At 42.4% G+C, this 26,303-nt stretch overlaps 1 protein-coding gene across 1 annotated transcript in view; it reads right to left on the bottom strand.

Annotated features, from left to right (window-relative positions):
- Positions 1 to 4,262: 4,262 nt before the first annotated feature.
- The window catches only part of LOC133423418 (cubilin-like), a 125,113-nt gene continuing 103,072 nt past the window's right edge, over positions 4,263 to 26,303 (bottom strand). The window contains exons 17-23 of the mRNA XM_061713592.1: positions 20,743 to 20,905; positions 16,971 to 17,179; positions 16,655 to 16,799; positions 14,997 to 15,195; positions 11,145 to 11,309; positions 6,153 to 6,388; positions 4,263 to 6,075 (exon numbers count right to left, since the gene is read on the bottom strand). Of these exons, the coding sequence (XP_061569576.1) occupies positions 5,858 to 6,075; positions 6,153 to 6,388; positions 11,145 to 11,309; positions 14,997 to 15,195; positions 16,655 to 16,799; positions 16,971 to 17,179; positions 20,743 to 20,905 (1,335 nt within the window). The 3' untranslated portion in view covers positions 4,263 to 5,857. The remainder of the gene's footprint in view (positions 6,076 to 6,152; positions 6,389 to 11,144; positions 11,310 to 14,996; positions 15,196 to 16,654; positions 16,800 to 16,970; positions 17,180 to 20,742; positions 20,906 to 26,303) is intronic.

Here is a 26,303-nt window from a genome sequence, read left to right as displayed (position 1 = left end):
TCCCTTTCATTATATTCAAATGATAAAATTGTTTGCTGACCTTTTTGTTTGTTTCTGATAATATATTTCTTCGTATGAGTTGTAAATATGCACATGTGTGTATGTGCGTATGAGGAAGGGGGTATTGGGTGGGGAGGGGGGTGTAAAGTGTTGATTATAATTATTTGTATGTTTAAGAGGGGAGGATCGCTTATAAGCCCGTCGGGCTTCATGATCTTTCCTGCACATTTTATCTTTGTTTCTTTTCTGTTCTTTTTTCGATGCTTGTATGTTTGTAAGTGCAAACAAATAAATAAATAAATAAATAAATCAGTCTAAATATTCACCATCGAATAAACCACGGTCCTTTAGATCAGTGGTCCCCAACCTTTTCTGTACCGCGGACCGGTTTAATATCTGACAATATTTTCACGGCCCAATCTAAAGGTGTAGCTGATAAAAACTAAATAAAATGACCGGCATTAAAAACTGTGGTATTTTCACTATAGTAGTAATAATAATAATAATAATAATAATAATAATAATAATAATAATAATAATAATAATAATAATAAAAAAACATAATTTTTGAAGAAATAAAATGAAATAATGGAAATTGTAAATTACCTATAATATCAGTGTTTCTATAAATGTGTTTTTATGTTTGTTTTCTCATTAACGTTATTTAAAGCCAGGCTTTTATTTTATTGTTATATATTAAGTAGACCGATATTTAGTGCTTTTATTTTGAAGGCGTCTCGCCGAGACCTCGTAAACATCCGGCGCTTCGGACTTTAACGGTAAAAGTTTAACGGCAGTAGAAAGTGTGTCTGAAAGACTAAACTAGTGTCGGAAATGCTAAAGTGGAGCCTTACTGACACAAAAAGCACCTGCTGATAAGGATTTGTGCAAATTTTATACCGTATTTATGTCCAGCTTGAGTTTGACTTACGGTGTGTTTGCAGTGTATTTACATCCAAGGAATAAAAACATTGTGAACTATCAGTTTGAGAGTCATCCATCATCAGTCGGGGATTCTACAGAAATTATTAAAAAAAAAAAAAAAAATTTTTTTTTTTTTTTTTTTCCTCTCTCTCTGTGCGGCCCGGTACCAAATGACCCACGGCCACTCTGTTTGCTTTAGATCAGCAAACAGAGTGATGTAGAAGTCCATTGCTTCCTTCCGGAGGAATCCCCACCAACTTTCTATCCTCTGGTTGGCCGTTCTTGCTCCTTCAATGTAGCTGTCAATAGATGAGACGGAGAAAACGCTGAAAATCTCTGACTTTAACGTCTGTGCCCCGGTCACCTCTTGCAATTCTTGGACAACCACCTAGTTTCTCCACTTTCTCCATGTAGTAGCCTCCAACCATTTTTGGGTCACTGCTTGTAGTAAATGCATTCAGCCAGATGATTTTCCTGGAAAATACAACAATGCGGCCGTTGATACAGATCCCAAATGTCTTGAGTTTGTCATAAGACTCAAGCCTGGATGTTCTGAGTTGAACACCTCGTGGTTCTAATTCTTTTAGAATTAAACGCACGTCTTCTTTCCGGACACGTAATCCATTCTCCTGACATTTTGTGTACATCCACCTATAACCATGTAGTTGGCCAGATGTTTGTAATTGTTCATGAATGAAAGTAATTATCTGATCATAACAGTCCAAACGCCTTCAGCAGGCGTTTTAAATGTCGTTCGGTGACCATATAATGGTGGCGACTTGCAAGCAAAGTGGTAATGTCCTTGTAATGAAGTCCCAGGTTAAAATAGAGCTCAGCTAAATCCTGTAATAACATTTCCATTCATGAACAGAGCAGGAGGGGGCACGGTGGCGCAGCTGGTAGTGCAGCGGTCTCACAGCAAGAAGGTCCTGGGTTCGATTCCTGCCGGGGGACGCTGTGGGTGCTGAAGTGCGTGTTAGTTCCCCCATGACTTCAGTGCCCACACCATGGGTGGGGTTGGTGAAAGGATCTTTCTGTGTGGAGTTTGCATGTTCTCCCCGTGTTCCCCTGGGTAGCTAATGGCAGCTACCCTCACAAAAACATGCAACAGTCCTGGGCTCTACATGCCCCCCTATACATGCCCCCTCTGGCTACGTCCGGCCGGAGAAGCCCCACCCTGTCTGCTCACTCCTCAGGTTAAGGAGGAGACCTGAGCTCAGTGCAGGGCCCTCCCGGGGTTGGTGGAGGATGGCAATGCCCAGGACTGTCAGTAGGTAGGAACACGGGGTGGTAAAAATGGGGAAAAAAAACCGGGATAAAAATATTAAAAAAAAAAAAAAATGAACAGAGCTGGAGGGTCTCCTGTTCCAGCAAAACTCCCATGTGTTTGTTTGTTTTTACGCGCTCACGTAAAACTTCTAAGTAAGCGCGTAATAGTTTCACGCGCGCACGTATTACCTTTACACGCTCACGTAGAACATTTTTTAGGCGCTCGCTTACGAGAGCACGTGAACCTTTTTAGTGAGTGCATAAACGTTTTGCGTGCTCACTTAAACAACTTTACGTGCGCACGTAAAAGTCATTAAAAAAAAAAATCCATGTCCCTTTACGGGCTCCGTATTTTTCCCTTATATTTGTCCTTTTTTCTCTTTTTTCCTTTCCTCCCTTTTTCCTATTTTTTTCCTCTCTCCCCTTTTTCCCTTTTTCTCTTTTGTTTACTTATATTTGTCCTTTTTCTCCCTTTTTTTCCTATTTTTTTATTTTTTAATTCTTTTTTCCCTCTTTTTTCCCTTTCTCTCTCTTTTTTTACCTTATATTTGTAATTTTTCTCCCTTTTTTTCCTTTTTTCCTCTTTTTTCCACCTTTTTTCCTCTTTTTCTCCCTTTTCTTCCTTCTTTTTTTTCTTATTCTTCCGATAGATAGTACCGGACTAATTTGGCGTAGCTCAAAACGACGGGGAAATAAAGGACCACGTTGTTTTACTTCATGAAAAATGTGTTTATTAAAACATCAGAATTATCCACCACATTCGTTTAAATACATTCATGTTACAGGCTGAAGTTTAGCTGAGATTAGGAGGTTAGGGACTGGGATTAGGAGATTAGGAGGTTAGGGACTGGGATTAGGAGGTTAGGGACTGGGATTAGGGACTGAGATTAGGAGGTTAGGGACTGAGATTAGGAGGTTAGGGACTGAGATTAGGAGGTTAGGGACTGGGATTAGGAGGTTAGGGACTGGGATTAGGAGGTTAGGACTGAGATTAGGAGGTTAAGGACTGGGATTAGGAGGTTAGGGCTGAGATTAGGAGGTAAGGGACTGAGATTAGGAGGTTAAGGACTGGGATTAGGAGATTAGGGACTGGGATTAGGAGGTTAGGGACTGGGATTAGGAGATTAGGGCTGAGATTAGGAGGTTAAGGACTGGGATTAGGAGATTAGGGACTGGGATTAGGAGGTTAGGGCTGAGATTAGGAGGTTAAGGACTGGGATTAGGAGATTAGGGACTGGGATTAGGAGATTAGGGACTGAGATTAGGAGGTTAGGACTGGGATTAGGATGTTAGGGCTGAGATTAGGAGGTTAGGGACTGGGATTAGGAGGTTAGGGACTGGGATTAGGAGATTAGGGCTGAGATTAGGAGGTTAAGGACTGGGATTAGGAGATTAGGGACTGGGATTAGGAGATTAGGAGGTTAGGGACTGGGATTAGGAGGTTAGGGACTGAGATTAGGAGGTTAGGGACTGGGATTAGGAGGTTAGGAATGAGATAAGGAGGTTAGGGACTGGGATTAGGAGGTTAGGGACTGGGATTAGGAGGTTAGGACTGAGATTAGGAGGTTAGGGACTGGGATTAGGAGGTTAGGACTGGGATTAGGAGGTTAGGACTGAGATTAGGAGGTTAGGGACTGGGATTAGGAGGTTAGGGACTGGGATTAGGAGGTTAGGAATGAGATAAGGAGGTTAGGGACTGGGATTAGGAGGTTAGGGACTGGGATTAGGAGGTTAGGACTGAGATTAGGAGGTTAGGGACTGGGATTAGGAGGTTAGGACTGGGATTAGGAGGTTAGGACTGAGATTAGGAGGTTAGGGACTGGGATTAGGAGGTTAGGGACTGGGATTAGGAGATTAAGAGGTTAGGGACTGGGATTAGGAGGTTAGGACTGGGATTAGGAGGTTAGGGACTGGGATTAGGAGGTTAGGGACTGGGATTAGGAGGTTAGGGACTGGGATTAGGAGGTTAGGGACTGGGATTAGGAGGTTAGGGACTGGGATTAGGAGGTTAGGGACTGGGATTAGGAGGTTAGGGACTGGGATTAGGAGTTTAGGACTGGGATTAGGAGGTTAGGGACTGGGATTAGGAGGTTAGGGACTGGGATTAGGAGGTTAGGGACTGAGATTAGGAGGTTAGGGACTGGGATTAGGAGGTTAGAGACTGGGATTAGGAGGTTAGGGACTGGGATTAGGAGGTTAGGACTGGGATTAGGAGGTTAGGGACTGGGATTAGGAGGTTAGGGACTGGGATTAGGAGGTTAGGACTGGGATTAGGAGGTTAGGGACTGGGATTAGGAGGTTAGGGACTGGGATTAGGAGGTTAGGACTGGGATTAGGAGGTTAGGACTGGGATTAGGAGGTTAGGGACTGGGATTAGGAGGTTAGGGACTGGGATTAGGAGGTTAGGACTGAGATAAGGAGGTTAGGGACTGAGATTAGGAGGTTAGGGACTGGGATTAGGAGGTTAGGACTGAGATTAGGAGGTTAGGGACTGGGATTAGGAGGTTAGGACTGGGATTAGGAGGTTAGGACTGAGATTAGGAGGTTAGGGACTGGGATTAGGAGATTAAGAGGTTAGGGACTGGGATTAGCTGGTCCAGGACTGGGATTAGGAGGTTAGGGACTGGGATTAGGAGGTTAGGGACTGGGATTAGGAGGTTAGGGACTGGGATTAGGAGGTTAGGGACTGGGATTAGGAGGTTAGGGACTGGGATTAGGAGGTTAGGGACTGGGATTAGGAGTTTAGGGACTGGGATTAGGAGTTTAGGACTGGGATTAGGAGGTTAGGGACTGGGATTAGGAGGTTAGGGACTGGGATTAGGAGGTTAGGGACTGGGATTAGGAGGTTAGGACTGGGATTAGGAGGTTAGGGACTGAGATTAGGAGGTTAGGACTGAGATTAGGAGGTTAGGGACTGAGATTAGGAGGTTAGGGACTGGGATTAGGAGGTTAGAGACTGGGATTAGGAGGTTAGGGACTGGGATTAGGAGGTTAGGACTGGGATTAGGAGGTTAGGGACTGGGATTAGGAGGTTAGGGACTGGGATTAGGAGGTTAGGACTGGGATTAGGAGGTTAGAGACTGGGATTAGGAGGTTAGGGACTGGGATTAGGAGGTTAGGACTGGGATTAGGAGGTTAGGGACTGGGATTAGGAGGTTAGGACTGGGATTAGGAGGTTAGGGACTGGGATTAGGAGGTTAGGGACTGGGATTAGGAGGTTACGACTGGGATTAGGAGGTTAGGGACTGGGATTAGGAGGTTAGGGACTGGGATTAGGAGGTTACGACTGGGATTAGGAGGTTAGGACTGGGATTAGGAGGTTAGGGACTGGGATTAGGAGGTTAGGGACTGGGATTAGGAGGTTAGGACTGGGATTAGGAGGTTAGGGACTGGGATTAGGAGGTTAGGGACTGGGATTAGGAGGTTAGGACTGGGATTAGGAGGTTAGAGACTGGGATTAGGAGGTTAGGGACTGGGATTAGGAGGTTAGGACTGGGATTAGGAGGTTAGGGACTGGGATTAGGAGGTTAGGGACTGGGATTAGGAGGTTAGGACTGGGATTAGGAGGTTAGGGACTGGGATTAGGAGGTTAGGGACTGGGATTAGGAGGTTACGACTGGGATTAGGAGGTTAGGGACTGGGATTAGGAGGTTAGGGACTGGGATTAGGAGGTTACGACTGGGATCAGCTGGTCCAGGACTGGGATCAGCTGGTCCAGGACTGGGATCAGCTGGTCCAGGACTGGGATCAGCTGGTCCAGGACTGGGATCAGCTGGTCCAGGTGAGCCTGAAGCCCGACGGCAGCGCGGCCGAGGAGTTCTGGGCCTGGAAAACCACGAGGACCCGGTGGGAGGAGGCCGTGAACGGGGCGATGTCGGTCTCCTGGGAACAAGAACGGGCCGTCGTTAGGGACGACGGGGTCACATGACCAGGAACATAGGGGCGGCGGGAGGACCTACCGTCCCGCAGTACGGCCCCACGGCCGGCGAGGAGGCGTCCGGGCCGTCGTACAGGACCAGGAAGTTGCTCTGGCAGTCTCCCGGGTCGGGGATGCTGATCTGGTTGAAGGACACGGTCACCAGGCGGCCCCGGGGAGCCTGGATGCCCCAGCGGCAGTGGGAGGAGGGCGGGTAGGAGCCGGGGTAGAGGGGGCTGGAGAAGGACCCGTGGTCCCCGAAGAGGGTCCCCCCGCACCCTGGAACCACAACACACCAGATTAAAGCTGCTAGCAGCGATGGACGACCTGTGGTTACAATTAGTTTGTAACCGTCAATATTGTCTTGTATTTTACCTGTTTTATATTCTAACGTCACACTTAAAAGTAACTCCACTTCTCTGTCACTCCAAACCAAAGACTCTGGTTCATCTTGGAAGTAACTGGAAGTTACTCGTGTCATTTGTTGATGTTTTTTTCCAGGATTCTGATTGGCTAGCATGACTTTATCTTCTCGTTACACTGCCCCCTGAAGGTTTGGCTGCTCATAGCACCTTAACAGATATTTATGCAGGTTCCTGGAAATGATGGGATTTTTCAAAACGTAGAGGGGGAAATATCAGTTTTTGAGAAAGTTTGAGAAAAAAGTCAAAATTTTGAGAAAAAAGTTGAGAAAAAAAGTCGAAATTTTGAGAAAAAGTCGAAATTTTGAGAAAAAGTCGAAATCTTGAGAAAAAAGCCAAAATGTCGAGAAAAAAGTTGATATTTTGAGAAAAAAGTCGGTATTTTGAGAAAAAAGTCAAAATTTTGAGAAAAAAGTCGAGAAAAAAAGTCGAAATTTTGAGAAAAAGTCGAAATCTTGAGAAAAAAGCCGAAATGTCGAGAAAAAAGTTGATATTTTGAGAAAAAAGTCGGTATTTTGAGAAAAAAGTCAAAATTTTGAGAAAAAAGTCGAGGAAAAAATACGAAATCTTGAGAAAAAAGTCGATATTTTGAGAAAAAAGTCACACCATTCAAAAGTTATGGCAGAAAATAGGATCAAATATCGACCAATCAGCTACTAGTATCACTTCCTGTTTAGCGTTGAAGTTTGACGCGGCGCCACGGCCACACCATTTCACGAAAAATCACGATTTGGATAACTTTTCATCGTTAATGTTTTTTGTGTCTCCTGAGTGAGTTTTATGTGGAACGGACGATCCTGCTAGGAGGAGTTCGTTAAAGTACGACACGTGAAAATGGCATAAAATTGCGCCAAATTTACACGATTAATTCAAAATGGCCGACTTCCTGTTGGGTTTGGGCCATGGCGCCAAGAGACTTTTCTTTAAGTTGTAACATGATACAGGTGTGTACCGATTTTCGTGCATGTACGTCAAACCGTATTGTGGGGCTTGAGGCACAAAGTTTTCTAGGGGGCGCTGTTGAGCCGTTAGGCCACGCACATTAATGCAAACCATTAAATATCACATTTATCACCAGGACTGACTTGGTGGAAAATTGACACGTTTGACCTCCTTTCATCGTATATCAAACCATTCAAAAGTTATGGCAGAAAGTAGGAACTATCAAAAATGGACCAACCAGATGAAGGGTGGGCGCGCTTTTTGGCGTCTAGCGTCGCCACGGTAACACTTTTGAAAGAGAAAAGTAATGCGTGGTGTCGCAGGATGGAGACGCACATTTTGATGTATAACGATGAGAAGCAGGTTTCACTCCAGAGTCCCAGAGACGGGGAGGGACCGTCGCCTCTGTCTCGGTTCTCAGGAGTTCTCAGGAGTTAGAGGTCTCCCCTTCGGTGGGCGATGAAGGAACCTTGAGCCGTGTGAACCGGTGCATCGTTGGTAGCACCCGCGGGTTCCCCAGTATCCCTGGTTTGGGTTTAGGGACGGGGATTTCGTCATTTATCTCTTTGGACCAGGTGACCTCGAAGCCGTCTCATTTATTAAATTAAATTAAATTAAATTAAATTAAATTAAATTAAATTAAATTAAATTAAATTAAATTAAATTAAATTAATTAATTAATTACATTCAAATTAATTATATTAAATTAAGTTAATTAATTAAACTCTTGGTCCTTCTTCAAGGCAGGATTTGTTGGCGAAATTAAAGTGATGAGCAGGGTTATAATAGTTTTGAATTTTTCATTTTAGTTTAGTTTTATTTCGTTTTGACTTTTTCTCCTTCAATTCAGTTAGTTTTAATTTGTTTTTAGTGGGTTTGCTAGTTTTTATTCGTTTTTATATTTTCAAAAATGCTTAGTTTTAGTTTTTATTAGTTTTAGTTTTGACGTCCCGGACCGTGAGGCGTTCAGGTGCCGTAGCTGCCAGTTGGAGATAAACGGCCAGAGCAGAATAAATTGATCAAACCAAGAGGCTTTTATTGACAGGGACGAAAACGGAGGAAATTATATCTATCATTTCAGTTTGTTTTAGTTAGTTTTCTAAAAACGCAATATACTTTCAGTTAGTTATCGTTTTTGTCTTTTAATTTTCGTTTTTATTTAGTTCAGTTAACGAAATTGTTTTTTCAATTTTAGTTTTAGTTATTTCGTTCGTTTTCGTGAACGATAATAACTGTGCTGATGAGGACACCAAACTTTATGATTTGACCGTTTAATTAATTAAATTAATTACATTGAACTTAATTACATTAAATTAATTACATTAATTAAAATTAAATTAATTAAATTGATGTAATTAATTTAATTTAATTTAATTTAATTAAACGGTCAAATCCTAAAGTTCGGTGTCCTCATCACTTTAATTTCTACATAAATCCTGCCTTGAAGTCGGACCAAGCGTCAAGACTTTTCTCTGCCTTCAAGCTTCCTGTATTTCCCCGGCGTAGGGCGAGCGTTGGAACTCGGTCAAAAACATGTTCTAAAGTCCCGACAGTTCGGTTCGGTCCGGTTCTGATAGTACCGGTCCGGTCCGGTTCTGATAGTACCGGTCTGGTTCTGATAGTACCGGTCCGGTTCTAGTACCGGTCCGGTCCGGTTCTGATAGTACCGGTCCGGTTCTGATAGTACCGGTCTGGTTCTGATAGTACCGGTCCGGTTCTAGTACCGGTCCGGTCCGGTTCTGATAGTACCGGTCCGGTTCTGATAGTACCGGTCCGGTCCGGTTCTGATAGTACCGGTCCGGTTCTGATAGTACCGGTCCGGTCCGGTTCTGATAGTACCGGTCCGGTTCTAGTACCGGTCCGGTCCGGTTCTGATAGTACCGGTCCGGTTCTAGTACCGGTCCGGTCCGGTTCTGATAGTACCGGTCCGGTTCTAGTACCGGTCCGGTCCGGTTCTGATAGTACCGGTCCGGTTCTGATAGTACCGGTCCGGTCCGGTTCTGATAGTACCGGTCCGGTTCTGATAGTACCGGTCCGGTCCGGTTCTGATAGTACCGGTCCGGTTCTGATAGTACCGGTCCGGTCCGGTTCTGATAGTACCGGTCCGGTTCTGATAGTACCGGTCCGGTCCGGTTCTGATAGTACCGGTCCGGTCCGGTTCTGATAGTACCGGTCCGGTTCTGATAGTACCGGTCCGGTCCGGTTCTGATAGTACCGGTCCGGTTCTGATAGTACCGGTCCGGTCCGGTTCTGATAGTACCGGTCCGGTTCTGATAGTACCGGTCCGGTCCGGTTCTGATAGTACCGGTCCGGTTCTAGTACCGGCTCGGTCCGGTTGGGTTCTCACTAGGAATGGGTGATATTTTACCGTTCACGATAAACCGTCAAAAAAATTCCCCACAGTAAGAATTTGTATCTCACGGTAAAAATGATAAATTCCTGTTGATTATGTTTTTGTGTAAAACTGATTTATTTTATGATTTTTTTATAAAGAAAGAAAGAAAAAAAGAAAGAAAGAAAGAAAGAAAGAAAGAAAGAAAGAAATGAGCCTAAAAAGAAAGAAAGAAAGAAAGAAAGAAAGAAATAAGAAAGAAAGAAAGAAAGAAAGAAATGAGCCTAAAAAGAAAGAAAGAAAGAAAGAAAGAAATGAGCCTAAAAAGAAAGAAAGAAAGAAAGAAAGAAAGAAAGAAAGAAATGAGCCTAAAAAGAAAGAAAGAAAGAAAGAAAGAAATGAGCCTAAAAAGAAAGAAAGAAAGAAAGAAATGAGCCTAAAAAGAAAGAAAGAAAGAAAGAAAGAAAGAAAGAAAGAAATGAGCCTAAAAAGAAAGAAAGAAAGAAAGAAAGAAAGAAAGAAATGAGCCTAAAAAGAAAGAAAGAAAGAAAGAAAGAAAGAAAGAAATGAGCCTAAAAAGAAAGAAAGAAAGAAAGAAAGAAAGAAATGAGCCTAAAAAGAAAGAAAGAAAGAAAGAAAGAAAGAAAGAAAGAAAGAAAGAAAGAAAGAAAGAAATGAGCCTAAAAAGAAAGAAAGAAAGAAAGAAAGAAAGAAAGAAATGAGCCTAAAAAGAAAGAAAGAAAGAAAGAAAGAAAAAAAGAAAGAAAGAAAGAAAGAAATGAGCCTAAAAAGAAAGAAAGAAAGAAAGAAAGAAAGAAAGAAAGAAAGAAAGAAAGAAAGAAAGAAAGAAAGAAAGAAAGAAAGAAAGAAAAGAAAGAAAGAAAGAAGGAAGGAAGGAAGGAAGGAAGGAAGGAAGGAAGGAAGGAAGGAAGGAAGGAAGGAAAGAAGGAAATTAGCCTAGAAAGAAAGAAAGAAGGAAAGAAAGAAAGAAAGAAGGAAATTAGCCTAGAAAGAAAGAAAGAAAGAAGGAAAGAAAGAAAGAAAGAAGGAAATTAGCCTAGAAAGAAAGAAAGAAAGAAAGAAAGAAAGAAAGAAGAAAGAAAGAAAGAAAGAAAGAAAGAAAAGAAAAGAAAGAAAGAAAGAAAGAAAGAAAGAAAGAAAGAAAGAAGAAAGAAAGAAAGAAAATGAACGGGTTCTAGTACCGGTCCGGTCCCGGTTCTGATAGTACCGGTCTGGTTCTGATAGTACCGGTCCGGTCTGGTTCTGATAGTACCGGTCCGGTTCTGATAGTACCGTCCGGTCCGGTTCTAGTACCGGCTCGGTCCGGTTGGGTTCTCACCGTCGGGAGAGGACGTCCACGTGACCTCGAACCCGTCTCTGGCGCCGGAGAAGTCGCTCTTGAAGCGCAGGTAGAGCTGGTTGGACCCGGGGAAGACGGGGTTGGGGAGGGTGCTGCCGCAGAACCGACCAATCAGAGGAGAGCTGGGCGAGCTGCCGTACGGACCTGAGAGGAGAGAGAGGGACGTTAACCTGGAACTGATACAACCTGATCTCACAAAAATCCGTGAAATGCCCACGACCTCTCACCACTATTTTCCGTGGTACCAACACGGAAAGTGGTATAATTACGTGTGACCACCACGGATATTGTACCATGCAAAGTCAATGGGATCCGTTGTCGTGATATATACACGGAATATGAGATTATTATTATGTATATATTATTCTTTGTTATAGTGGCTAAATTATGCGTTTTTGTCGCGCAAATCAGAGGGGAAAATATCCGTTTTTGAGAAATTTTGAGAAAAAAGTCGAAATTTTGAGAAAAAAGTTGAGGAAAAAAGACGAAATCTTGAGGAAAAAAGACGATATTTTGAGAAAAAAGTCGAAATTTTGAGAAAAAAGTTGAGGAAAAAAGACGAAATCTTGAGGAAAAAAGATGATATTTTGAGAAAAAAGTCAAAATTTTGAGAAAAAAGTCGAGAAAAAAAGTCAAAATTTTGAGAAAAATGTTGAGAAAAAAAGTCAAAATTTTGAGAAAGAAGTCGAGAAAAAAGTCAAAATTTTGAGAAAAAAGTTGAGAAAAAAGTCAAAATTTTGAGAAAAAAGTTGAGAAAAAAGTCAAAATTTTGAGAAAAAAGTAGAGAAAAAAGTCACAATTTTGAGAAAAAAGTCAAAATTTTGAGAAAAAAGTTGAGAAAAAAGTCAAAATTTTGAGAAAAAAGTCAAAATTTTGAGAAAAAAGTTGAGGAAAAAAGACGAAATATTGAGGAAAAAAGATGATATTTTGAGAAAAAAGTCGAGAAAAAAAGTCAAAATTTTGAGAAAAATGTCGAGAAAAAAAGTCAAAATTTTGAGAAAAAAGTTGAGGAAAAAAGACGAAATCTTGAGGAAAAAAGATGATATTTTGAGAAAAAAGTCAAAATTTGAGAAAAAAGTCAAGAAAAAAAGTCAAAATTTTGAGAAAAATGTTGAGAAAAAAAGTCAAAATTTTGAGAAAAAAGTTGAGAAAAAAGTCAAAATTTTGAGAAGAAAGTCGAGAAAAAAGTCACAATTTTGAGAAAAAAGTCACAATTTTGAGAAAAAAGTCAAAATGTTGAGAAAAAAGTCAAAATGTTTAGAAAAAAGTTGAGAAAAAAGTTGAGAAAAAAGTCAAAATTTTGAGAAAAAAGTCAAAATGTTGAGAAGTAACTCTACTTCTCTGTCACGCCAAACCAAAGACTCTCGTTCATCTTGGAAGTAACTGGAAGTTTTTGTCGCGCAAGGTACTGTTTGTTACTGTCAGTTTTTAAAAGCATGTTTTTAGCGCTGTTTTAGCAGTGTTTTATTGAGGTTTTAATGGGAGCAGAACTGAACTGATACAGGTGAGGTGATGGATCCAGGTAAACACTGATACAGGTGAGGTGATGGATCCAGGTAAACACTGATACAGGTGAGGTGATGGATCCAGGTAAACACTGATACAGGTGAGGTGATGGATCCAGGTAAACCCCCATTGGTCTATTTAAGGCCCCGTTTCCACGTATCAAAAACGGTGGTGTTTTCCTGAAATGTAGAGGAAAAAGTTGAGGAAAAAAGATGAAATCTTGAGGAAAAAAAGACGATATTTTGAGAAAAAAGTCAAAATTTTGAGAAAAAGGTCAACAAAAAAAGTCTAAATTTTGAGAAAAAAGTCGAGAAAAAAAGTCAAAATTTTGAGAGAAAAGTCGAAATGTCGAGAAAAAAGTTGAGGAAAAAAGACGAAATCTTGAGAAAAAAGTCAATATTTTGAGAAAAAAGTAGATATTTTGAGAAAAAAGTCAAAATTTTGAGAAAAAAGTTGAGAAAAAAAGTCGAGAAAAAAAGTCGAACGTTTGAGAAAAAGTCGAAATTTTGATAAAAAAGTCGAAATGTCGAGAAAAAAGTCGAGGAAAAAAGACGAAATGTTGAGAATCTTGGATCCAGGTAAACACTGATACAGGTGAGGTGATGGATCCAGGTAAACACTGATACAGGTGAGGTGATGGATCCAGGTAAACACTGATACAGGTGAGGTGATGGATCCAGGTAAACACTGATACAGGTGAGGTGATGGATCCAGGTAAACCCCCATTGGTCTATTTAAGGCCCCGTTTCCACGTATCAAAAACGGTGGTGTTTTCCTGAAATGTAGAGGAAAAAGTTGAGGAAAAAAGATGAAATCTTGAGGAAAAAAAGACGATATTTTGAGAAAAAAGTCAAAATTTTGAGAAAAAGGTCAACAAAAAAAGTCTAAATTTTGAGAAAAAAGTCGAGAAAAAAAGTCAAAATTTTGAGAGAAAAGTCGAAATGTCGAGAAAAAAGTTGAGGAAAAAAGACGAAATCTTGAGAAAAAAGTCAATATTTTGAGAAAAAAGTAGATATTTTGAGAAAAAAGTCAAAATTTTGAGAAAAAAGTTGAGAAAAAAAGTCGAGAAAAAAAGTCGAACGTTTGAGAAAAAGTCGAAATTTTGATAAAAAAGTCGAAATGTCGAGAAAAAAGTCGAGGAAAAAAGACGAAATGTTGAGAATCTTGGATCCAGGTAAACACTGATACAGGTGAGGTGATGGATCCAGGTAAACACTGATACAGGTGAGGTGATGGATCCAGGTAAACCCCCATTGGTCTTTTTAAGGCCCCGTTTCCACGTATCAAAAACGCTGGTGTTTTCCTGCGTTTTGGACGTTCGTTTACAGGAAAAAAAAGCTCAAAGTCACCAAAAACCATCATTTCTGAAAACTCAGACCAAAGTGGAGATCTTCAAAAACCCCGTCTTCACGTTTGCTTGTAAACGGAGAGAAACGGACATTTAGTCTTCAGAACGTCACATTATGAGACAGAAACGTCACCAGCGTCATGAGTGACACCTGTGGTTACAATTAGTTTGTAACCGTCAATATTTTCTTGTATTTTACTTGTTTTATATTCTAAAGTCACACTTAAAAGTAACTCCACTTCTCTGTCACTCCAAACCAAAGACTCTGGTTCATCTTGGAAGTAACTGGAAGTTACTCGTGTCATTTGTTGATGTTTTTTTCCAGGATTCTGATTGGCTAGCATGACTTTATCTTCTCGTTACACTGCCCCCTGTAGGTTTGGCTGCTCATAGCACCTTAACAGATATTTATGCAGGTTCCTGGAAATTATGGGATTTTTATAAACGTAGAGGGGGAAATATCAATTTTTGATAAAGTTTTAGAAAAAAGTCGAAATTTTGAGAAAAAAGTCGAAATGTCGAGAAAAAAGTTGAGGAAAAAAGACGAAATTTTGAGAAAAAGTCGATATTTTGAGAAAAAGTCAAAATCTTGAGAAAAAAGTCGAAATGTCGAGAATGAAGTTGATATTTTGAGAAAAAAGTCGGTATTTTGAGAAAAAAGTCAAAATTTTGAGGAAAAAGTCGAAATTTTGAGAAAAAAGTTGAAATGTCGAGAAAAAAGCTGAGGAAAAAATACGAAATCTTGAGAAAAAAGTCGATATTTTGAGAAAAAAGTCGAGAAAAAAGTCAAAATTTTGAGAAAAAAGTCAATAAAAAGGAATTTTAAAAAAAGCGCAGAGGGGGAAATATCCGTTTTTGTAAATACCAGCTACGTGGAAACGTGGCCTAAGGTGCAAACGGTGACTCTCTCTGCCTCCAAACCCAGTCCAATGATGGCTGGTAACCCGTAGACTCCATATTATCTACCAACTAAACACATTTCCAGCCCTCGTACCTCCAGGTAGTCGTAGTTGCAGCTGCTGTGCGTCTCCAGGTCAAAGTTGTTGAAGAAGAGCGATATGGAGCTGTTCTGCGGGGCCGTCAGGATGAAGGTGCAGTCCTGGTTGTGGGGATAGACGTCGGGCCAGCCGGGGCTCTTCAGGTAGCCAAACGGCTGCTCGAAGGTCCGGCTGCAGCCTGCAGACACAGCCCAGGGTCTCGTTAGCACCAGTTAAGCTCAACGAATCAGAACCAGGTTACAGGAAACATCAAAACAACAGCCTGCAGACACGAGCCCAGGGTCTCGTTAGCACCAGTTAAACTCAACGAATCAGAACCAGGTTACAGGAAACATCAAACAACAGCCTGGAGACACGAACCCAGGGTCTCGTTAGCACCAGTTAAGCTCAACGAATCAGAACCAGGTTACAGGAAACATCAAAACAACAGCCTGGAGACATGAGCCGAGGGTCGCCAACCAAGTACGGGCTTTACCACCAGTTACATTCAATGAATTAAAGCTGCTAGCAGCGATGAACGGGCCCTCGCACCTGCAATTTTCACCAATAAAGGTCAAGGACTCAAAACCGAGTCCGATGACACCACCCATGATTCTTTATGTCAAACCATTCAAAAGTTATGGCAGAAAATCAAGATCAAATATCGACCAGTCAGCTACTAGTATCACTTACTGTTTAACGTTGAAGTTTGACGCGGCGCCACGGCCACGACATTTCACGAAAACTCACGATTTTGATACATTTTCATCGTTAACGTCTTTTGTGTCTCCTGGGCGAGTTTTATGTCGAACAGACGATCCTGCTAGGAGGAGTTCGTTAAAGTACGACACGTGAAAATGGCATAAATTGCGCCAAAATGACCAAATTAATTCAAAATGGCTGACTTCCTGTCCGGTTTGGGCCATGGCGCCAAGATACTTTTCTTTAAGTTGCGACATGATACAGGTGTGTACCGATTTTCGTGCATGTACGTCAAACCGTCATGTGGGGCTTGAGGCACAACGTTTTTTCTGTTTGAACCAATCAGATGAAGGGGGGGCGCGGTTTTTGGCATCTATCGTCGCCACGGTAACGCTTTTGAAAGAGAAAAGGAATGCGCATCTTCGCAGGATAGAGACGCACATTTTGATGTATAACACACCTGGGTGCACGTTACGGTTCGGGCCGTATTAACGGCTGAAGGAATTGCAGAATTTGCACCAAAATTACACAATCAATTCAAAATGGCCGACTTCTAGTTTGGTTTCGGCAATGGCGCCAAGACTCCAGATACCTACCAGTGATCTCAAAGGTGCAGTTGAGGCCGTTTCCTAGGAACCTACCAGCGATCTCAAAGGTGTAGTTGAGGCCGTTTCCTAGGAACCTACCAGCGATCTCAAAGGTGCAGTTGAGGCCGTTTCCTAGGAACCTACCAGCGATCTCAAAGGTGCAGTTGAGACCGTTTCCTAGGAACCTACCAGCGATCTCAAAGGTGCAGTTGAGGCCGTTTCCTAGGAACCTACCAGCGATCTCAAAGGTGCAGTTGAGGCCGTTTCCTAGGAACCTACCAGCGATCTCAAAGGTGCAGTTGAGGCCGTTTCCTAGGAACCTACCAGCGATCTCAAAGGTGCAGTTGAGGCCGTTTCCTAGGAACCTACCAGCGATCTCAAAGGTGAAGTTGAGGCCGTTTCCTGCCATGAAGGCGTCAGACTTGAAGTGCACCAACATGGTTCTGCCGTAGCTGTAGAAGTCCGGAGGATGTTGGTCTGCTGCGCAGAACTTATGAGACTGTCCGTAATCTCCCTGGAAACACAACAACCAGTTAGCAAAAACCAGTTAGCAACAACCAGTTAGCAGAGACACGGACGTTTACATGCAGTCAAAATCGGGGTTATTTTTCCTGTATCGGTATATAGCAGTATATACTGGTATATACCGATACCAGGGGCCAGAACCAGAACCAGCAGCACCTACCAGGGGCCAGTCCTGCAGCTGCAGGAAGTTTCCGGAGCAGCTCTGGCCCGGCTGCAGGACAAAGTTCTGCACCGCCAGCCGGACGGTTTCCTGCGGCGGAGCGTCCAGGGTCCAGCGACACGACGTGTAGCCGGGGTAGCCGGCCGGGTACGAGGGAGACGTCAGAACCTGGAGGGACGAGGTGGCGTTGAAGCTCCCGCCACAAACCACTAGGAGAGAAAAGAGAAGATTATAAAACCCCTGGAGAGAAAAGAGAAGTTATTAAAACCCCTGGAGAGAAAAGAGAAGTTAGTAAAACCCCTGGAGAGAAAAGAGAAGATTATAAAACCCCTGGAGAGAAAAGAGAAGTTAGTAAAACCCCTGGAGAGAAAATAGAAGTTATTAAACCCCTGAAAAAAAGAGAAAAAAGGAAAAAAGAGAAAAAGAGAAAGAAAAGGAAAAAAAGAAGAAAAAATAAAAAATGAAAAAAGAAGAAAAAATGAAAAAAGAAAAAAGAAAAAAAGAGAAAAAAGGAAAAAAACAGAAAGAAAATGAAAAAAGAAAAAAAAGAGAAAAAAGGAAAAAAGAGAAAAAGACGAAGAAAAGGAAAAAAGAAAAAAGGAAAAAAAGAAAAAAAGAAGAAAGAAAAAAAGAGGGAAAAAAGGAAAAAAGAGAAAAAGAGAAAGAAAAGGAAAAAAAGAAAAAGAGAAAAAAGGAAAAAAAGAGATAAGGAGAAAGAAAAGGAAAAAAGAAAAAGAAAAAAAGAGAAAGAAAAGGAAAAAAAGAAGAGAAAAAGGTAAAAAAGAGAAAAAGAGAAAGAAAAGGAAAAAAAAGAAAAAAAGGAAAGAAAAAAAGAGAAAGAAAATGAAAAAAAGAAGAAAAAATAAAAAAGGAAAAAGGAAGAAAAAAGGAAAAAAGAAAAAAGAAAAAAAGAGAAAAAAGGAAAAAAAGAGAAAAAAGGAAAAAAGAGAAAAAGAGGAAGAAAATGAAAAAAGAAAAAAGGAAAAAAAGAAGAAAGAAAAAAAGAGGAAAACAAGGAAAAAAGAGAAAAAGAGAAAGAAAAGGAAAAAAAGAAAAAATGAGAAAAAAGGAAAAAAAGAGATAAGGAGAAAGAAAAGGAAAAAAAGAAGAGAAAAAGGTAAAAAAGAGAAAAAGAGAAAGAAAAGGAAAAAAAAGAAAAAAAGGAAAGAAAAAAAGAGAAAGAAAATGAAAAAAAGAAGAAAAAATAAAAAAAGAGAAGGAAAAAAGAGAAAAAGAGGAAGAAAAGGAAAAAAGAAAAAAGGAAAAAAAGAAGAAAGAAAAAAAGAGGAAAACAAGGAAAAAAGAGAAAAAGAGAAAGAAAAGGAAAAAAAGAAAAAAAAAGAAAAAAGGAAAAAAAGAGATAAGGAGAAAGAAAAGGAAAAAAAGAAAAAGAAAAAAGAAAGAAAAGGAAAAAAGAAGAGGAAAAGGTAAAAAAGAGAAAGAAAAGGAAAAAAAAGAAAAAAGGAAAAGAAGAAAAAAAGAGAAAAAGAGAAAGAAAAGGGAAAAAAAAGAAAAAAAGAAGAAAGAAAAAAAGAGAAAAAGAGAAAGAAAAGGAAAAAAAATAAGAAAAATTTGAAAAAAAACATTTGTGAAAAGCTCCAGGAGCCACCAGGGCGGCGCTAAAGAGCCGCGGGTTGATGATCCCTGAGTTAGGGTTAGGAAGAAGAGAGGAAGATCCAGAACCAGAGTTACTGGGAACAGATCTGTAACTGGGAGAGTCTTACTGGGAACAGATCTGTAGTGTAACTGGGAGAGTCTTACTGGGAACAGATCTGTAGGTGTAACTGGGAGAGTCTTACTGGGAACAGATCTGTAACTGGGAGAGTCTTACTGGGAACAGATCTGTAACTGGGAGAGTCTTACTGGGAACAGATCTGTAGGAGTAACTGGGAGAGTCTTACTGGGAACAGATCTGTAACTGGGAGAGTCTTACTGGGAACAGATCTGTAGTGTAACTGGGAGAGTCTTACTGGGAACAGATCTGTAGGTGTAACTGGGAGAGTCTTACTGGGAACGGATCTGTAGTGTAACTGGGAGAGTCTTACTGGGAACAGATCTGTAGGTGTAACTGGGAGAGTCTTACTGGGAACAGATCTGTAACTGGGAGAGTCTTACTGGGAACAGATCTGTAACTGGGAGAGTCTTACTGGGAACAGATCTGTAGTGTAACTGGGAGAGTCTTACTGGGAACAGATCTGTAACTGGGAGAGTCTTACTGGGAACAGATCTGTAGGTGTAACTGGGAGAGTCTTACTGGGAACAGATCTGTAGTGTAACTGGGAGAGTCTTACTGGGAACAGATCTGTAACTGGGAGAGTCTTACTGGGAACAGATCTGTAGTGTAACTGGGAGAGTCTTACTGGGAACAGATCTGTAACTGGGAGAGTCTTACTGGGAACAGATCTGTAGGTGTAACTGGGAGAGTCTTACTGGGAACGGATCTGTAGTGTAACTGGGAGAGTCTTACTGGGAACAGATCTGTAGTGTAACTGGGAGAGTCTTACTGGGAACAGATCTGTAGGAGTAACTGGGAGAGTCTTACTGGGAACAGATCTGTAACTGGGAGAGTCTTACTGGGAACAGATCTGTAGGTGTAACTGGGAGAGTCTTACTGGGAACGGATCTGTAGTGTAACTGGGAGAGTCTTACTGGGAACAGATCTGTAACTGGGAGAGTCTTACTGGGAACAGATCTGTAACTGGGAGAGTCTTACTGGGAACAGATCTGTAGGTGTAACTGGGAGAGTCTTACTGGGAACGGATCTGTAGTGTAACTGGGAGAGTCTTACTGGGAACAGATCTGTAACTGGGAGAGTCTTACTGGGAACAGATCTGTAACTGGGAGAGTCTTACTGGGAACAGATCTGTAACTGGGAGAGTCTTACTGGGAACAGATCTGTAGTGTAACTGGGAGAGTCTTACTGGGAACAGATCTGTAGGTGTAACTGGGAGAGTCTTACTGGGAACGGATCTGTAGTGTAACTGGGAGAGTCTTACTGGGAACGGATCTGTAACTGGGAGAGTCTTACTGGGAACGGATCTGTAGGTGTAACTGGGAGAGTCTTACTGGGAACGGATCTGTAACTGGGAGAGTCTTACTGGGAACAGATCTGTAGTGTAACTGGGAGAGTCTTACTGGGAACAGATCTGTAGGTGTAACTGGGAGAGTCTTACTGGGAACAGATCTGTAACTGGGAGAGTCTTACTGGGAACAGATCTGTAACTGGGAGAGTCTTACTGGGAACAGATCTGTAGGTGTAACTGGGAGAGTCTTACTGGGAACAGATCTGTAACTGGGAGAGTCTTACTGGGAACGGATCTGTAGGTGTAACTGGGAGAGTCTTACTGGGAACAGATCTGTAGTGTAACTGGGAGAGTCTTACTGGGAACAGATCTGTAACTGGGAGAGTCTTACTGGGAACAGATCTGTAGTGTAACTGGGAGAGTCTTACTGGGAACAGATCTGTAGGTGGGAGAGTCTTACTGGGAACAGATCTGTAGGTGTAACTGGGAGAGTCTTACTGGGAACAGATCTGTAGTGTAACTGGGAGAGTCTTACTGGGAACAGATCTGTAGTGTAACTGGGAGAGTCTTACTGGGAACAGATCTGTAACTGGGAGAGTCTTACTGGGAACAGATCTGTAACTGGGAGAGTCTTACTGGGAACAGATCTGTAGGTGTAACTGGGAGAGTCTTACTGGGAACAGATCTGTAGTGTAACTGGGAGAGTCTTACTGGGAACAGATCTGTAGGAGTAACTGGGAGAGTCTTACTGGGAACGGATCTGTAGGTGGCGTTGAAGCCGCGCCGCTGCACCGATCCGTCCGTCACCAGCTGGACCAGCAGGAAGTTCCCGCTGGACACGAAGAACGAGGGGATGGAGGTTCCGCAGAAAGTTCCCACCAGAGGGAAGTTCATGTTGTCCCCGTCGTAGACCTGGAGGAGACGCAGACGAGGAACCATCAGCCTACGCTAACGACTATTAACCTACGCTAACGACTATTAACCTACGCTAACGCTACCTACGCTAACGACCATCAACCTACGCTAACGACTATTAACCTACGCTAACGACCATCAACCTACGCTAACGACTATTAACCTACGCTAACGCTACCTACGCTAACGACCATCAACCTACGCTAACGACTATTAACCTACGCTAACGACTATTAACCTACGCTAACGCTACCTACGCTAACGACCATCAACCTACGCTAACGACTATTAACCTACGCTAACGCGACCTACGCTAACGACCATCAACCTACGCTAACGACTATTAACCTACGCTAACGACTATTAACCTACGCTAACGCTAACTACACTAACGACCAGCAACCTACGCTAACGACCATCAACCTACGCTAACGACTATTAACCTACGCTAACGCTACCTACGCTAACGACCATCAACCTACGCTAACGACTATTAACCTACGCTAACGCTACCTACGCTAACGACCATCAACCTACGCTAACGACTATTAACCTACGCTAACGCTACCTACGCTAACGACCATCAACCTACGCTAACGACTATTAACCTACGCTAACGCTACCTACGCTAACGACCATCAACCTACGCTAACGACTATTAACCTACGCTAACGCTACCTACGCTAACGACCATCAACCTACGCTAACGACTATTAACCTACGCTAACGCTACCTACGCTAACGACCATCAACCTACGCTAACGACTATTAACCTACGCTAACGCTACCTACGCTAACGACCATCAACCTACGCTAACGACTATTAACCTACGCTAACGCTAACTACGCTAACGACCATCAACCTACGCTAACGACTATTAACCTACGCTAACGACCAGCAACCTACGCTAACGACCAGCAACCTACGCTAACGACCATCAACCTACGCTAACGACCAGTAACCTACGCTAACGACTATTAACCTACGCTAACGCTAACTACGCTAACGACCAGCAACCTACGCTAACGACCATCAACCTACGCTAACGACCATCAACCTACGCTAACGACCATCAACCTACGCTAACGACTATTAACCTACGCTAACGACCAGCAACCTACGCTAACGACCATCAACCTACGCTAACGACCAGTAACCTACGCTAACGACTATTAACCTATGCTAACGCTAACTACGCTAACGACCAGCAACCTACGCTAACGACCATCAACCTACGCTAACGACCATCAACCTACGCTAACGACCATCAACCTACGCTAACGAACATCAACCTACGCTAACGACCAGCAACCTACGCTAACGACCATCAACCTACGCTAACGACCATCAACCTACGCTAACGACCAGTAACCTACGCTAACGACTATTAACCTACGCTAACGCTAACTACGCTAACAACCATCAACCTACGCTAACGACCATCAACCTACGCTAACGACCAGCAACCTACGCTAACGGCCAGCCACCTACGCTAACGACCAGCAACCTACGCTAACGACCAGCAACCTACGCTAACGACCAGCAACCTACGCTAACGACCAGTAACATACGCTAACGACTATTAACCTACGCTAACGCTAACTACGCTAACGACCATCAACCTACGCTAACGACCATCAACCTACGCTAACGACCATCAACCTACGCTAACGCTAACTATGCTAATGACCAGCAACCTACGCTAACGACCATCAACCTACGCTAACGACTATTAACCTACGCTAACGCTAACTACGCTAACGACCAGCAACCTACGCTAACGACCATCAACCTACGCTAACGACCATCAACCTACGCTAACGACTATTAACCTACGCTAACGCTAACTACGCTAATGACCAGTAACATACGCTAACGACCAGCAACCTACGCTAACGACCATCAACATACGCTAACGACCATCAACCTACGCTAACGACCAGCAACCTACGTTAACGACCATCAACCTACACTAACGACCATTAACCTACGCTAACGACCATTAACCTACGCTAACGAACCATCAACCTACACTAACGACCATTAACCTACGCTAACGACCATCAACCTACGCTAACGACCATCAACCTACGCTAACGACCAGCAACCTACGCTAACGACCAGCAACCTACGTTAACGACCATCAACCTACGCTAACGACCAGCAACCTACGCTAACAACAATCAACCTATGTTAACGACTATTTTATATTTCAATTAAGTTTAAAAAAAATTGCACATTTTTATGCATTTTAGACGTTTTGGGGATGGGCCGCCCGCAGGGCCGTCTGCAGCAGCATGTTTAGCGTATTAACCTTGACGTAGCCGTAGTGGCAGCATGTTTAGCGGGTTTACCTTGACGTAGCCGTAGTGGCAGCATGTTTAGCGTGTTTACCTTGACGTAGCCGTAGCAGCAGGATGTTTCCTCCGAAACTCTACAATCATGGAATTGATTAACTGGTCTCTCAGCACAATTGACCAAATTTTTGCGACCAGAAGTCAGGGGGTAAGGGAGCCCTCCTGCCCCGATGGGACATTTTTTGCTGGATACACAATGGATTCCTACAAATACTGGAAACCTTTGTGCCTCCAGATTCTGTCTGTCGAGGACGTTGAAGAGGCCTTCATAATCGGATTCATGATAGCAGGATTTCTGTTGATTACCCTCTTGATCGGAGGAGGGGGATTCCTGGTCTACCGACAAACGCGAAAGACGTCGACAGCTGTTTTGGCTCTTTCAGAGCTGCTGGACGTGGCTGAAGGGTCAAGCAAGGCGATCAACGCTCAGACTCTTACGTTGGAGGAGCAGGGCTGTAAGCTGGATGTGATTCTCGAACAGAATCGCAGGCTGGCGGAGGTCTTTGAGCTCATTGGCAAGATGGATAAGACCTTGGAGAAGCTCGGCTTGGTGGGAAGTGATCATAAATTCGTCTGATTGGAGTCGCCATTGATGAACCAGAGACTGAAGGCAGACGGAAAATTACTAAGGCTGCCTGTTTTTGCAATATAATTGTTGATTCTATAATCTGGCCTTGACAGGGCGTTTTTTGGCCGAATCGCTCTGGTCACAATCTCCCTGGTGGAATGTAAACAAGGTTACTCTGCCCCATGGGCGTCAGCAGCCTTTGTAATGTGGGGGGGACACTTTTTGGGGGGGGGGTCTGGGGGTCCTCCCCCAGAAAATTTTGAAAATAGTAGATTCAATTTCCCGCATTCTGGTGCATTTTACACCCAAAATAATCTCCCTCTCTCTTTGTTTTTCCTTGGAGCTGGCATGGTCTGCAATTACTGACTACTATTATGTTTTGGTTTAATTCATAGAGGACTGACACTGACAACTTTTTTGGCACTTTTTAGGCACTTTATTAAATGAGGATTAATGTCATGCAACAAAAAATTTCTTGAAAGAAAAGTAATGAGGAAATACAAACTATTCAGTGACCTGCAGAACATACAACTATAACTCAATACAACTATAACTCAATACTCAATACAACCTGTTAAATGTTCCATATCTTCACCCATCTCCTCTTTTATCTGTACGCTTACAGCAGGATTTCTACAAATAGAACATAACCATCATACAAAGGCTCCAAAAGTGTGACCTCTTTTGTCATTTGCAGACACAAATGACTGGCAAATCTCCTCTAGTCAAGTTTGTCAAGATGCTCTTGGTGGATGTGGCAAACAGCCACATTGTTCAAGCGCTTTTGAGTCATGAAGAGTGCAGCCAGGTCTTGAGCCTTCTTAAGGCACTAAAACTTCTCTCTGCCTCTGCTGAGGAGCATGGCACAACAAGAAGAAGCCTGACCAACACTTCTACTTGAGTGAACAGACCTGGAACCTCTGGCAGCATAGCTCTCATGTATCCACCACTTCACTGACTGTGCTGCAGGATACTGAAGTTTGAACATGGCCAGCTGTACCTCCAACGAATGGCGGTTTAGTTCTGGGTACGAACTGACCACATCCACATCCTCCACCTTTCCAGTTATTAACACTTTATATATCAGTGGCGGCTGGTGACTGAAAAAATTGGGAGGTTGGGAGGAAAACCAACCCACGGCGTCATGTTATTTTATATTAGTATATATATATATATATATATATATATATATATATATATATATATATATATATATATATATATATATATATATATATATATATATATATATATATATATATTATTATTATTATTATTATTATTATACTACTTATCCCTATTTTCTTATATTCAACAAAAAGTAAAAGAATGGCTTACAAGATTTCTTAACAATATAATTTTATTCAAGACTGTTGTTTCCAGATGAACCATACAGGCCTACTACAGTATTTATCAAGGATGTGAGGTGTAACAAGAAGCAGGCCAGTGTTCAACACCTGTGAAGGCACCCAGTACGTCACAGTGGGAATTTTACACAACACCCTCTGATTTAAAAAGAAAAAACTAGTTTTCTAGGGACAAAATAAAATCCCAGAATGCTTTTAGTCGTCATACAGCTAGAAATATATATTTTCCTTTCATAATATTCACTCAGTGAATGTACATAATCACTTTTTTGCACGTTTTTTGCAACCTCGCCAGAATAAAGGCTGATTTCTGTCTGCCTGCCGGCCCCGGAGCTGATTTATGGTTCCGCGTTACACCAACGCAGAGCCTACGGCGTAGGATACGCGGCGACGCGCCACGTACGCCGTACCCTACGCGTCGATATATATATAAGCTGGCTGTGTTTGACCATGGAACAACGCAATTTTGCTGTTTGGCCACTCAAGGTAAAACTTGGTAACTTACTTAATTTCTTATGTCCATCTCGGCATCTCCACATCGGCTTGCCTCAGACTGACTGAATGTTTTGAACGATGCTGCTGCTGCTGCCGTGTTAAAAAACAGAAGTAAAACGCGGAGTGGATTTCTGTAGATATGGGTAATCTCCTACTCATAAAGTGGAACGGATTTGATTGTGAAGCAATGAAAACACGCTGGACTAGCAAATGTGGGGGGGTCCGAACGACTTTTTTTCAAGAGTGGGGGGGACGCGTCCCCCCCAAAATATATGGTGGCGACGCGCATGCTCTGCCCCCACTAACACTCCCCTCTCAGGAACATCTGTGGACCCCTGTTTTCAGAACTGACAGAGCCGACTGATAACATCAAGGACATTTGGCTGAGAGCAGCTGTGGGCGAAGGTTCACGGACTCATCGCTTCACATACACTTACTGATAAACACACACACCTCGCTTACTCAGTGTGAAGATGTTTTTTTTTTCTCCCCCCCCATCCCAGTGTTACCCTTGGAAAACAGGCGCACAATACCATCGTGTCGCCGCCGGTGTATCCAAAGTCAAAAACAGTTTTCTAAGCTGACTTGATAAACCTGATTCTGATTC

Source organism: Cololabis saira, chromosome 22, assembly GCF_033807715.1.
Source record: "Cololabis saira isolate AMF1-May2022 chromosome 22, fColSai1.1, whole genome shotgun sequence".
NCBI lineage: Eukaryota > Metazoa > Chordata > Actinopteri > Beloniformes > Belonidae > Cololabis > Cololabis saira.
This window is presented reverse-complemented; position numbering and strand designations above follow the sequence as displayed.